The 14055-nt window shown below is 39.5% G+C and overlaps 2 protein-coding genes across 3 annotated transcripts; one reads left to right on the forward strand and one right to left on the reverse strand.

Annotated features, from left to right (window-relative positions):
* The first annotated feature begins 1196 nt into the window (after window positions 1–1196).
* nit2 (nitrilase family, member 2) lies at window positions 1197–6652 on the forward strand. The gene is made up of 10 exons (XM_034147686.1): window positions 1197–1265; window positions 2769–2887; window positions 3411–3531; window positions 4152–4240; window positions 4322–4415; window positions 4508–4582; window positions 5284–5362; window positions 5638–5736; window positions 5927–5982; window positions 6184–6652. The coding sequence occupies exons 1-10, from the start codon at window positions 1238–1240 to the stop codon at window positions 6282–6284; spliced, it is 861 nt and encodes a 286-aa protein (XP_034003577.1). The 5' UTR covers window positions 1197–1237; the 3' UTR covers window positions 6285–6652.
* A 6-nt stretch (window positions 6653–6658) lies between these two features.
* LOC117496018 (ICOS ligand-like) lies at window positions 6659–13565 on the reverse strand. 2 transcript variants are annotated; one of them, XM_034147685.1, is made up of 5 exons: window positions 13159–13565; window positions 11764–12087; window positions 9662–9949; window positions 9264–9437; window positions 6659–7136 (listed from the first exon to the last, which is right to left on the reverse strand). In XM_034147685.1, exons 1-5 carry the CDS (start codon window positions 13301–13303, stop codon window positions 7018–7020), a joined length of 1050 nt encoding a protein of 349 aa, XP_034003576.1. In that variant the 5' UTR covers window positions 13304–13565; the 3' UTR covers window positions 6659–7017. The 2 variants fall into 2 exon arrangements, with proteins under 2 accessions (XP_034003576.1, XP_034003575.1); XM_034147684.1 differs by having other exon boundaries at window positions 11764–12090.
* Between the last annotated feature and the right edge of the window lie 490 nt (window positions 13566–14055).

Here is a 14055-nt window from a genome sequence, read left to right on the forward strand (position 1 = left end):
AGAATGCCGCCAGTTGTCATGACTCAAGTTATACTGTAACACCGGCGGTCTATCCGCCAAAACAAACTTAAGTTTGTGTCAATCACTTGCACGTCACTTCTGGTATGATGGGCATTCCCTTTCCGGTTTGATTCTCTAGTTTGTTAAAGTGTTTCGGGAAATGTTAAAGTGTTTCGGGAAATGTTAAAGTGTTTCGGGAAATGTTAAAGTGTTTCGACACTTGTAAATGTGTCTCTAGCTTTGTAAAAGTGTTTTGCATCTTGTTAATTTGTTTTTGTTAATGTTAAATAGTTTTTTCTTTGGTAAAAGTGTTTTGCTAATGTAATTTTGTTTTATAAAATGTAAATTTGTTTTATAAAATGTAAATTTGTCTCAAGCTTTGTTAAAGTGTTTCACACTTTGTAATTGTCGATTGCACCTCTCAGCCACCTTGGAAGAGGGACCAATGAAAACGTTGTCATTTTGCCGTTGTTCAGCATGGAAACATTCATTAGCTAACAATGACATTATTGTTCTATTAATATTAAGGGAGGTCAGGTACTCTTTAAAACAGCTGGTAGTTATGGGTACTTTTTACTTAAGTACATTTCAAAGCCCATACTTCTTTACTTTTACTTGAGTAAAGAAGTTTAGACAGTACTTCTACTTTTACCAGAGTATTTTTAAACACGAGTATCTGTACTTCTACTTGAGTAAAGGATGTGTGTACTTTTGCCATCTCTGGTTACCGGCCTCATCAACAAGGCCCGGGACCTCCACTGACACTGGCTTTTATCCAGCCCATAATAACATAAAGCATTACATTAATCACATCATGCAAACAACATATTGTTCTTTTTTAAATTGTAAATCCTGAACATGTTGCAAAGGCAGTTTTTTTTGTTCCACTAGTGGGCGGTAATGCCTCTAAACACCAAAGAAGAAGAACCAATGAAAGAAATACGATTGGAAGAAAAGCACCCGCCCCCCCTAGTGACGTAACTTCCTCCACTAGACTTTAAAATAAAGGTTGTGAACGCCACATAAACCTTAGTATTAGTATTAGGGCGATTTGAAGATGAAATAACAATCAATTAAGATGTCTATGCTATTATTATGAATGTTTGTAACAGTGTGTGTTGTTTAAAAAGAAACACGCTAAAATAAACAACTCTTATTTTGACATTCAAACTGCCATCCGGAACCACATCCGGCTGTCTGCTCTCAGGACTGTGAACCAAACAGACCCAACAGAGCCATGTCCACTTTAGCTAAAGCGATGTCCAGTAAGTATGGTATTCATTTAAACTTATTTAAAGTCGTGCATTAAACCGAGTGCATGTACAGCTTTGTGTTATCCACCGTGTGTAAAAGTTAAGACTGTTAATCTGCGTTTCTGGCTAATTTAGACAACATATTTAAAGTAGCCTATATATACATGTTTGTTGTTGTGCTTCTATCATTATTATATATCACACCCTTTATTCCCATTGCACAAAGTACATGTGCATGTTCGTTGTCTAATAAAACGAAATGCAGTTTAGCATTATAATCAGAAGTAATAAACAGTCAAATGCAGACAGCGAATTAGAATACATGTAATATACTGAATTATGAAAGTATGTAAACTGCACTACACTATGTTCAATAACTCCTTGCTAAATTGCTCATATAAGTGCAAGTGCTAAAATCATTTTAATACATTATAGCAGATTATTATTGTTGTGTCATGCAATGAATTTACAATATTGTTCATGTTAATTAACGCAGTGACTTTACATGAATGCAGCATTGAAGTTATACTCTGGGCAAGTACAAAGTACATGTACTACACAACAAACTGCAGTTTAGCATTTGTGTAATGGTTAATCAGAAATACTTAACAGCAAAGTGCAGAGAAACAGACTAACAGATAACTGTTATATGCTAACTAATGAAAGCATGAAAAAAGGGTGGATTTAAGAGTGGAGAAATGATAGTTTAATTAAATTAAAACGCTCACGCTCTGTCTGTTTTCCTGTTTTATTTTGAAAGGTGTTCAAGTTTCAAGGCTTTTATTGTCATGTGTGCACAGCTACAGTGTAGTTATGACAATGAAAATCTTAGGTCACATGCTCCTCCAACAGTGCAACACAATAAAACAGATACAAGAAAATAAAATAGAATATAATAGAAACAGAATATAATAGAAACTGTGCAGAATAGTCTATATAAACCGCTCGGTTCAAACCTCAGCCCGTATTTTGGTTATGCTTTAACGCTTTGCTGCATTTTGTCTTTTGAAGCTGTTGCTATTTCTCTGTGTTTCTCTTTCAAGCCAGTTCAGGTTGCAGGTTAAATTGCCCTCCGTGGTGCTGTGATATTGCACCGGCACCATGGGGAATATCTGCCCTTCAAGGTTCTTTATTTAGTCATACGAACATAGCTACAGTGTAGTTATGCCGATGAAAATGTTGTGTCACCCCCTGTCTCATGTCTTTTTCTACTTCCTGTCTCTCTGTTTTCCCTCCTGTCTGATTGCTGATTCTGGTCACCTGGTGCCCTTGTGTTTTCCTCCCCAGCTGTGTCTTGTCCTCTGATTGGTTCTGCATGTATTTGAGTTCTGGCTTTAGGATTCTTGAGTTTCAGTTTAAAATATTTGTCTGTTCAACCTGCTCTGCTAAACCCTGACACATGTTAGTGAAAGTAATGCTAAATGAATTACAATAAATGTGTCTTATGTGGCAGACCTTTTTTTAATTAAGTTATTAAGTTGTTTCATGAACACGATGTATTTTGTGTTCCCTCAGAGTTTCGCCTGGCTGTGGTGCAGCTGCAGGTGGGGGCGGTGAAGGCTGATAACCTGAGCCGAGCCAAGAGGCTGGTGAAGGAGGCGGCCGGGCGGGGGGGCAACCTGGTGCTGCTGCCGGTCAGTGAGGGGGGGGTCATTATTTACCATACTTTACCTCTATGGTCCCATTATCCAGTGCACTGAGAATCAGTTGACAATATGATTTTTATTTCATAACCAATGTAATCCGAATCAGAAACGGGTTTATTACCAGGTAGGTTGACACGTACGAGGAATTTGACTTGATGTCGTGGTGCATACATAAAAGTAAAACAAACATTTTAAAAACACAGATAGAGAACTATTATAAGAAAACTATAATAACATTACAAATATAGTAAAATAAAATATGGCAGTATTTACAATTAATAGAATGGATGACAGCTACTTAAGTCATATTCAGACCCAGATACTGATAATTCCAAAACAGGGAACCTAGAGAAGTGTCTAAACGTGTAATCTCTGGCTTTTTGGCTATAATAGGATATAGCTTGTCTAATGTATGTGAGGAGTGGGACTAATGCAACATATCAGTGAGTTACAGTCACAGAAGCTGCTAATGTGAAACTGAAACCCATATTTTCTATCGTCATCGTTACAGGAGTGTTTTAATTCCCCGTACGGCACCAGCTTCTTCTCTCAGTACGCAGAGAGGATCCCCGGAGAGTCCACAGAGCTGCTGTCAGAGGCAGCCCGGGAGAACCAGGTCTACCTGGTGGGAGGTGAGAGAACAGGGTTTTAATCCACCGTGAGTTTGTATTTTGAAGGAGCTCTATGATGCTCGTCTTCAGCTGTATATCAGTATGTAGTGTCTCTACTGTGACATGTCTCCATGCTTTAATGTTCAAAAAGCTCTTTATTCTTCTCATACTGCCTGTGCTGCAGCACCTCTTTTCACCCTCTGTCTGAAACCAGAGGCCAGTCTGCTCTGATTAGTTAGCTGGCCGGCTCTGTTGTGATTGGTCAACCTGCTTAGAGTTGTCCCTCCCCCTTAGCCAATCACGTACAATGTGTTGGAGCGCTAGCCAATAGGAGCGCAAGTGTAACAGAGATGTCACTATGTTTAGGGAGTAAACAAAGGATTCCAATGGAGGGTTTCAGACGGGGGGCGGGGGATTTTAGCCTTTGTAGACCATTTACATGCACAAAAACCTTTAGCACACACTACAGGAAAGGGAAAACCCCCAAATGCATAACAGGGCCGCTTTAAAAGATAAGAAAGCTAAGCCCTAACATGACAGGAAGCACTTGAAATTACAGTAGTACAAATGAATAATAATCCAAACTTTTTTAATGTATGTAAACGGCACATTAATGTAAAAGGCATTCTCTCATTCACCAGGATCGATCCCTGAGGAGGACGGGGGGAAGTTATATAACAGCTGCATCGTGTTCGGGCCTGATGGGAAAATTATTCTGAAACACAGGAAGGTACGTGAGCATCAACTCCAGTTCTTAGTTTGTGAATAGTTTATTTCTCAGAGATCACAGCAGCTAATGTATATCTTCCAGATTCACCTCTTTGACATCGACGTGCCGGGGAAAATCCGTTTTCAGGAGTCCGAGACTCTGAGTCCAGGAGACACTTTGTCCATGTTTGAAACACGTAAGTGACCATACTCCGGTGACTAGTCATTTTAGTAGAATACATTTTTTAAAGTAACCCTCCCACCCCCTCACTCTGTGATTCTCCCTCAGCGTTCTGTAAAGTGGGCGTGGGGATCTGCTACGATATCCGCTTTGCAGAGCTGGCTCAGCTGTACAGCAGACAAGGTGAGAGGTGGATATTCAATTGAAATCTGAGCTGATTTTACAGATGATTTAAAGGTCACCTATTGTGCAAAATCCACTTTCTCATGTCTCTTCTTCATCAACATGTGTCCCCTCTGTGTAAAGAGATTCTGAATGTTTCAGGAACAAAGACCCCCTCTCTTTTTGTCCTGATCCATTTATATAAAAACCTGTCTGAAAATGAGCTGATCAGATTTTGGCCACTTTATGATGTCATAACGATTTTTTGGCTTGTGTAACCATTAGCCAATCACCAACCAAGGTAACGACTAACGACCCCCCCCCCCCCCCGAAAATCAGCGATGTAAACGGTGACGTCATGACGCAGCAGCAGCAGCTCTGGGCGGTGTGAACAGAGCGGGAGCTGAAAAGGGAAACCGGAGCTGAACCAGAAAAGCTCTAGCTAGGAGCTAGAAAGGGAAAAGCGCTGGTGTGAAAGCCGCATCAGAGGGGCGTGGGGAGTGGCTCCTTATTTTCATCTAAAGTAACAGACAGAGAATCAGCACTTTGGAAACAGGGCTGAAACAGAAGGGATTATGGGATGCTGCAATGATCTGTTTGGTGTTTGGAGCCAAACACTTCAGAGACATGTTTTGTATATATCTGAGACCTATAATATATTGATGAAAAACAGTATAATAGGGGACCTTTAATGTTAATATGGGTTGTTTTTGTGTCCTCAGGCTGCCAGCTGCTGGTGTATCCCGGAGCTTTCAACATGACCACGGGTCCGGCTCACTGGGAGCTGCTGCAGAGAGCCAGGTTAATATTCATCGGAGGGGAGAGAGTGAGATTAGGAAGAGAACCAGAAAAAAGGAAACCCTCCAATAGTTGTTTCCTATAAGTCTGAGCCCTGGTTGGATCCTTTCTCAGTGTCATAATTAATAAGTGCAATGTGTCCGGCATTAGAAGCATCACCAGAGACCGTGATAATTGCATGTCAATGATGTGATGATAATGAACTTTTATACTATTTGAATGGAGCTTTTAAAGTTTAGAGCCTTATGACCTAAGAGCTCTCTTTGTTTCCCCTGCAGGGCGGTGGATAACCAGCTGTACGTGGCCACAGCGTCTCCTGCTCGAGACGAATCCTCGTCATACGTGGCCTGGGGACACAGCACTGTCGTTAACCCATGGTACAGAAACAGACACATGTTACGTTCTGAACAGCTGTGTGAATGAAAGGGCTGCAGAATATTTTAAAAGAAAAGTGGTGGATTAGATATATGAAGTAGTATACTAATGTGAAACTACTCGTAAGCTTTTGTTTTGCTTTTCTGTGAATATTTTCTGCAGACTTGCGATTGTTATAATTTGTCTTTTCAGGGGAGAAGTGATCTCAAAGGCCGGAACAGAGGAGGAAGTCATTTACGCCGACATTGGTGAGTGGAAGATCAAGAGATAAATGATATTTTAAAATGATTTTGTTTTAGCCATAGCAGACAATTGACATGCACTAAAACCCCAACAAGCAGAATAGGGCCTCTTTAATGCAGGGCAGTTGTATTGGATTGCATTAGATCACCCAGGTGTCTTTTTTTAAATTCTTTATAAGTTGTCCTGATTCTATCTTCTGATCTCAGACCTGCAGTATTTAGCCGACGTCAGGCAGCAGATCCCGATCACGGCTCAGCGTCGACACGACCTCTACTCGGTGACCTCTGTGCAGCGAGGAAACAGCTGATCACAGAGAAGAGACGGAGACACAAACTCTGCTGCAAATCTAACGTCTCACTGTGGAAACTAGAGATCAAAGAGAAGAGCTCTGTTCTTAAGATGTGATCATTCAGTGTGATGGCTGGGGCTGAAATGAGTTCAAATAACAAACATTTGGATCGATTTTGTAAGCAGAATATTGTAAAAGTGAACATTTTCATTTTATAGCTTTTTTAAATGTGACAATCTGCAACATTTAATTCATTTCATTTCACTGTAAATGAATCAGTTTTGCCCCTTTTTTTGCGGATGAAATTATGTATTGATTGCCACACTAGATATTTCAAATGTAAAAAGAAAATATACTCGCGCTGTAAAATAAATCTAAAAAACAAACTATCCTGGTGTTTTATTGTCCTTTTTATTTTATTCTCTCACACAAGACTGCATAAAATCAAGACATTAAAAAAGGGAGAAAATAATATTAAAAGTTAAGAAAAACATACATTCTTTTGTCAAATACAAAAAGACAAAAGACAACATGTAAAAATGTACCAGAAAAAACAACTATCTCATAAAAAGAAAAAGATACAAATAAATGGAGCCTCTTAATAAAGCTTGTAACAGACAGTGTTTTCTAATAAAGACTATTTTTATAGCTTCATTTAAAAAAAACCTACCAGATGTATTAACATTGAAAAGGTAAACCAGGGTAACAACAAATACATATTTACACATCAGTGCTGTCAGTGAACGGCTCCTTAAACCTCGCTCTCTTTCTCCGGCTTCATCGCCTCCTTCTCCTCCTCCTCCTCCTCCGGCTTCATCGCCTCCTTCTCCTCCTCCTCCTCCTCCTTGTCCGGACTTCTTCTTTTATATCCTGACAAAAAACACATTCAAACCAATAAATACACACATCCCTGCAGAGATATCATATCTTCATATTTATAATAAATCCTTTCTCTGACTGAAGTAGCGATCACCGTTTAGATTTTTATTTTGGTAGATGTTTGAGATATATCTGAAATATTGATCTCATTATTTCATTTACCTGACAAATTCAAATGTTAGGAATAAAAAGTTCAGGTTCAGGTTATTTATTTGTACCCGTACTGTAGGTAGATTTTGTTTGCAGAGAAAAAGACAAGGGTTCCATCCTGACACTAAAAACAAACACAGACACATCTCTTAAGGCCGCTACACACCCACCTGAGACCAAAGAACGCGTACCGAAGGCGTCCCGACTTTTACGTCAGCTAAGTCGCCTGCGTCCGCTACGCCGCCCGCCTACGAACACACCGCAAATACTTCAGTCGACGAGTGGCAATAACTGTCCTTACCAGCAGGCAGCGGTAGTGTGAACAGCCAATCAGAGTGATTGCTTGGGCCGACTTTCTCTGACCTCCCGCGGCCGATTCAACATGTTGAATTCAACATGTTGAATCGGCCGCGGGAGGTGTGAAAAGGTGCCGTAAAGAGACGACGGTGTGGGACACACAAACCTGAGTAGGGCGCCGCGAATGCCCGACTGCCTCTGACGGCCTCTGACTCCCAAAATCGGGTTGGTGTGTAGCCAGCTTAATAAAAGGACTAGTAAAAAGTACAAGTATACCCTGCTCAACCAAATCTCAAAATATTTCAAAAACATTTTAAGAAGGAAAACACTAGTACAAACATGGACATTCAAAATTCATAATTAAATAAATAAATAAAAATAGGCATCTGTGTGACGCTCCTATGATGTGTTAATTTGTGCAATAGCTGCTGGGATAAAACTGTTTTTATACCGCTTCGTTCTACTCTTTGGGAACTAACCCCTGGCCCGAAGGAACAACTATATTATCCAACTATTTTGATAATTGATTAAAAAAAAAGTATTTTTCCAGCCTTGTAAATGTGAGCGTCGCGGAAATAAATAACAAATAAATCCGCCTTGTGAGCGCAGGCCTCAAAATAGCATTTATTAACTATTTTATAACATTCTTGACATTTACATCCAATTTTTCTGGCTTTTTCATAAACTTTGAGTACATTTCACATATATTTGTTGTGCTTTTATCAGAAAAAATGACTAGAACTTTTACAGATTTTTAAATGTGCTTCACTGAGTTTACTTTTCAAAAGTTATCTTCTGATAGTCGAATAATATTTAAAATACATTTCTCCTGCAGAACTGCCTTTCAATGCCGTCTTTAGCCTCTCAAGATTTGGTGACGTGAAATACTTTCATACACAAATAAAAAGTCTGCCTTGCATAAATTCACTTTTCACTTACATTCATCAAATATTTTTCTGACATTTTATACATCCTTTGAGGGCATTTCACTTTAATTTATTTACGTTTACCGCACACACACTTTGAGATCTGACCAAAAATGAATATATTTTAATCCTGTCTGAGAAAAAGTCAGAATTCTGACTTCTGACTTTTCTGAAACTGGTTTGAATTAAAGTATTTAAATGCTGTTTTCAGCCTCTAAAAAAATGGAGACTTTCTACTTCTTCTCCGTTTTGTTTAACATATTAAAGTGAATATCTTTGGACATTTAGAAATATAACCTTGGCCTCTGTTTTAACTTTTTAATGCTATTTTATTTCTATTTCAGAAATATTTTGGATTGTTTATTTCTAGTGTCTTAATTTCTGTGTACATTGCCTTGTGTTTTTTATGCTGCTGCAACGCAAACATTTCCCAAATTGGGATCAATAAAGTACCTATCTATCTATCTATCTATCTATCTATCTATCCATCTATCCATTTATCTATCTATCCATCTATTCATCTATCTATCCATTTATCTATCCATCTATCCATCTATCTATCTATCTATCTATCTATCCGTCTCTCTGTCTGTTTGTCTATCCGTCCGTCCGTCCGTCTATCTATCTGTCTGTCTGTCTATCTATCTATCTGTCTGTCTATCTATCTATCTGTCTGTCTATCTATCTATCCGAGAAACTGGGATTTTCCATATGTGATCAGTGAAAGCAGCAGAAACAGGTCTACCTCTGGACTGCAGCTTCTGGAAGTCGTGCTTCTTCCTCTTGTGGATGCGGTCCAGGTGGATCTGGTAGGCGACCCCCATCAGCACCATGACCCCGACCACCACACACAGCGCCGTGCTGAAGATCCACATCGCCTCCGAGGCCCGGATCTGCACCGCGCTGCGACTCACCGAGTCTGAAAACACACAGAGAGGGCAAAAGTACACACATCCTTTACTCAAGTAGAAGTACAGATACTCGTGTTTAAAAATACACTGGTAAAAGTACTGACTAAACTTCTTTACTCTTTATCGGAGAACTATAATATATTAATGAAAAACAGTATAACAGGGGACCTTTAAGAAACATTATTTGCTTGCTTGTCCTCTAACTTAGTTTCTGCCATTACAGTCCACTCACCAGAGCTGGAGGAGAGGGTCTCGTTGAGTTTGGGGTTCTCCACGATGCAGGTGACGCCGCCGCCTTTGGAGAGGTTGACGGTGAGGCGGCTGCTGATGTTGAACAGCTGGGTGTCGGGGAGGGGGGTAGTGATGGTGGTCACGGCGCCCGGGGGGGGGTCCTCCTTGTTGTTGATGAGCCAGGACAGAGTGGGCGCAGGGAAACCCCCGCTGGACTCACAGGAAAACACCGCCTCCCCGCCTCCATGCTTAGACTCCTCCCTCTGCAGCAGGGGGGTGCTGAAACTGGCTGCAAACACACACACAACACACTGTTAGCTGCTCTTTATGTCACATTGCTGGGTTAAAATGTCTACCAGACCATGTTATATATATATATATATATATATATATATATATATATACTTGGAAACTTACATTTTCCCTAAAGTTTCCACAATTTTTCGTTATTTGTGACTGATTTTTGTGACTAATATTTAGTTATTATAATAGATTTTGAGGGAAATATTCCAGATATAACCCGTGACCAGTAAATGCAATCTTCTTGAGGACATATCCTTAAGTCCTAACAGTAAGTAAGTATACATGACGAATAAAAAAAAGACTATTTACTTTTACATGAGCCTTTTAGCTTATAGCATTCCTGCATGTGTCCATTGGAGAAACACAGATTTTTCAGTCATTTAATTGGTTTTAATCAGCGTAATTTTAGTGAGAAGGAGACATCTAAAATATAAAATGTAAAACAAGTTTAAACTTCCATAAATACCAACTTCCAGGTTTTTAAGGTACCAGAGAAACACGTTGTCCTAACGTTAGCGGCAGCTTGGGCGCCTGTTTTTCCCAAATTCGTTTTTCAGAAGGGGAGACCACTGTCAATAATTTGTCTCAGAAGTTAAACATCTCAAATCATGAACACTGGAATAATCCTAACTTGTAGAATCAGAATCGGTTTTATTATTAGGTTTTATTAAGGAGGTTTAGACATACGAGGAATTTGCTTTGGTGTTAATGGTGCATACAAAGACACAGAAATAATAATACTTTTTAGTTTTAAAGACTATTATAAAAGCTATTTTAAAAACGATTGTGACTGATAAAATAACAACAATATTTACACTAAGAATAAATATGTAAGAAACTGGGATGTGCTTTTATTGTATTTTTGATGAATTTGCAAATGTAATTATATTCTTGTTTTGTACTTTAAACTGATTTCTAGTAACTGCAGACTTTTTATTTTTTAGCATGTCTTATGTCTAATCTTGGGGAATGTTCGGTTGTGTTTGTGTAATGTGATAAATGTAAAAAATCTATACATGTTTAAAAAAATAAACTGAGTCGAGTGAAATAAAAAACAATATGCTTTAATGAAAGTGGAGAGCTGTGCAGATTTAAAAAGAGTGTGGAGCAGAGATTGTTGTGCAGGATTTCCAGTGTTAAAAAGAGCCAGATATTGATATTGCTGTATCTGACGGTGTAGGAGCCAAAATGCCCTACAATGTGATTGTCACATGGGTGTGGTTAATGGTATTTAGGGCACCTGGTGTATGTGGAGGTTTGGTAGCATGACAATGGGGGTGAGCTTAGCTCTGATATCTTTTGTTGACCGTATGATTCTGTTTGTTTAGAAGAAGAAGAAGAAGAAGAAGAAGAAGAAGAAGAAGAAGAAGATACACTTTATTAATCCCTTACAGGGACATTTCTTTCCCCACTCTGTTGTGTTTTACACATTACACACACAGGGGAGGATATACATGCACAAACACAGAGGATATACATGCACACACACAACCACATGCAGATAGGAGAGGTGGCAGAGCAGTTTCGAGGTTAGGTGCCTTGCTCAAGGGCACCTTGGCAGTGGCCTTGGAGGTGAACCTCTCCAGCTACCAGCTCACTTTTTTGGTCCGATCGGGACGTGAACCGGCGACCCTTTGGTTCCAAGACCAAGTCCCTACAGACTAAGCCACTGCCGCCCCCTTGAAACGTCAAGTTCAGTACAGACTTGATTATTTATACGCGTCACATCAATGAGTGAAGTTTAGCCTCAGAGCGGCCGTATTCAATGGGAATATAGCCGCCACAGACAGTGTCACTGACCTGCAGTCTGCAGACAGACGCTGCACAGCTCCGAGCTGCTGTTCCCCCCGGAGGTTTCCACCAGACTGAAGTGGGTGTTGTTCTCCGAGGCCGCCACGCTGTGCAGCTGCAGGGAGAAGTTCCCCGAGAGCGAGGCGTCCTCCGGGGTGGAGAACCTGCTGACGCTCCACTCCTCCACCTCTCCAACCTCCCTCCACACCGACCACAGCACCACCTCCTCCCCCCGCCGCCACGCAATGGACAGGTTCACAGAGGTCAACAACTGGGGGAGGAAACAGGGGAGGGAGACGGGACGGCCCACCAAACCCAGCACACACTCCTCCTCCTCTGGGGGGGGGACGGGGGGAATAATGAGAAAGCATAACAAATCATAAATATCCCTGGGGGGAAATTCACTTCAGTTGCTCCATTTGAGAATGTGTAAAACATATAATAATAATAATAGATGTATTTTGAAAGTATAAATAAATAAATAAATATAGTTGAAGTCAAATTAAAATCAAGCAATACAACAACAATCACACATTAAAAGCCAGATTGAAGAGCTGAGTTTTTGTAAGTTTTTTGAAGGTTGTGAGGTCAGTGCAGTCTCTGCTGGGTTGTGGGAGTGATACAATGAAATAACATAAAACACAATTATTAAATATCATAAAATACTATAATCAGAGGTGGGAAAAGTACTAAGATCTTGTACTTGAGTAAGAGTAGAAGAACCAGAGTGTAGGAATACTCGGTTACAAGTAAAAGTCCTGTATTCAAAATGTTACTCAAGTACAAAAGTATTGGCATCAAAATATACTTAAAAGTACCAAAAGTAAAAGTAGTCATTGTGCAGATTGGTCCATTTCAGAATAATATATATGATATGTTTTATAATGATTGATCATTAAAGGTGGGGTAGGTACGTTTGAGAAACCGGCTCGAGATACACTTTTTGTTATATTCCATGGAATGCTCTTAACATCCCGATAGCAATGAATATCTTAAGTGCTTTGACAAAAAATCCCCCAAAAAATGTAATCTGTGGAAGCCGTAGTACTGTAAAAAGCACGACCAATCATTTCATCATTTCATCATGACTTTGTATACTGCAGGGTAGCTTGTGAATTTACTCCAGGTGGAACTAAAGTCTGATTTAACACTTGATTATATTTCACATCTTTAATCCAAATCTGCCTAGTAACTAAAGGTATTAAATACATGTAGTGGAGTAAAAGTACACTTTTTACGTCAGAATTGTAGTGGAGTAGAAGTACTAAGTAGCAAAATAGTGAAAAACTCAAAGTACAAGTAACTCAACATACATTGTACTTAGGTGGAGTACTTGAGTACATCTTAGTTACTTCCCACCTCTGAATATATATATATATATAGGCTATATATTAGAGAGCTCACCCCCGCAGCAGTAGACAGGCAGCAGCAGCAGCAGGAACAGAGTCCTCCAGCCCGCAGCTGGCATCTCCCTCTGAGGGACATTCCGGGAGATAAACACCAGAAACCTCTCCGGAAATAGTTTCCTCTTTACTCTGGAAAACGCCATTCCCAAGAGGAAGCTTCACTTCCCTATTTTCAGGTGACACACACACACCTTCCCTCAGTGTGAGGTCATGTCAGCATGCTGCAGCTTGTTGGTCCATTCCTGAGCACCGCTTTAAATAAATACCTTTGATAATATGAATATATAAACTGTTAGCATGTATGTTCCCTCACAGAAACACCTGTAAATCCCTCTCAGTGTGCATCGCCATACATCCTGGACAGGCTGTTTATGGAGCTCTGTCTACCTGTCTGACTCGTTTTGACGTCACGCGGCCACACCCTCGCGCCTGCGTAATAATCATGGTGATGATGCACGAGATTAAAACGTGCACACCTTCCATCTGATATTCAAATGACACAATATTAATCCTTTCATTCAAATGCGTATTTTTGCAACAACTAAAAAGTGAATTTTAAAACAATTTACGAAATATATTAAGATAGTATTTTATTTCAACAATTATTTATAAATTGCTAAATAGGTTCATCTTAAAACTATTCTAAAAAGTCAATTCTGTTTTTCTGTCTCGTGTTGTACTTTCCAACTATTACCCACTTTATTTGCATTGGATGTAATGAGCTCAAAGCTAAAGTAAATTGTTTTTAATTTACTTTTTATTCTGATATTAATGTCATTATTTACTCCACCAGAATTTTAATATTGAATATAACACCTACACTTTTTGTAGCTATGATAATAAATCGTTAAAAACATGTATTAAGGGTTAGGGTTAGCCTTATTTATAAATCATT

Source organism: Trematomus bernacchii, unplaced genomic scaffold (assembly GCF_902827165.1).
Source record: "Trematomus bernacchii unplaced genomic scaffold, fTreBer1.1, whole genome shotgun sequence".
NCBI lineage: Eukaryota > Metazoa > Chordata > Actinopteri > Perciformes > Nototheniidae > Trematomus > Trematomus bernacchii.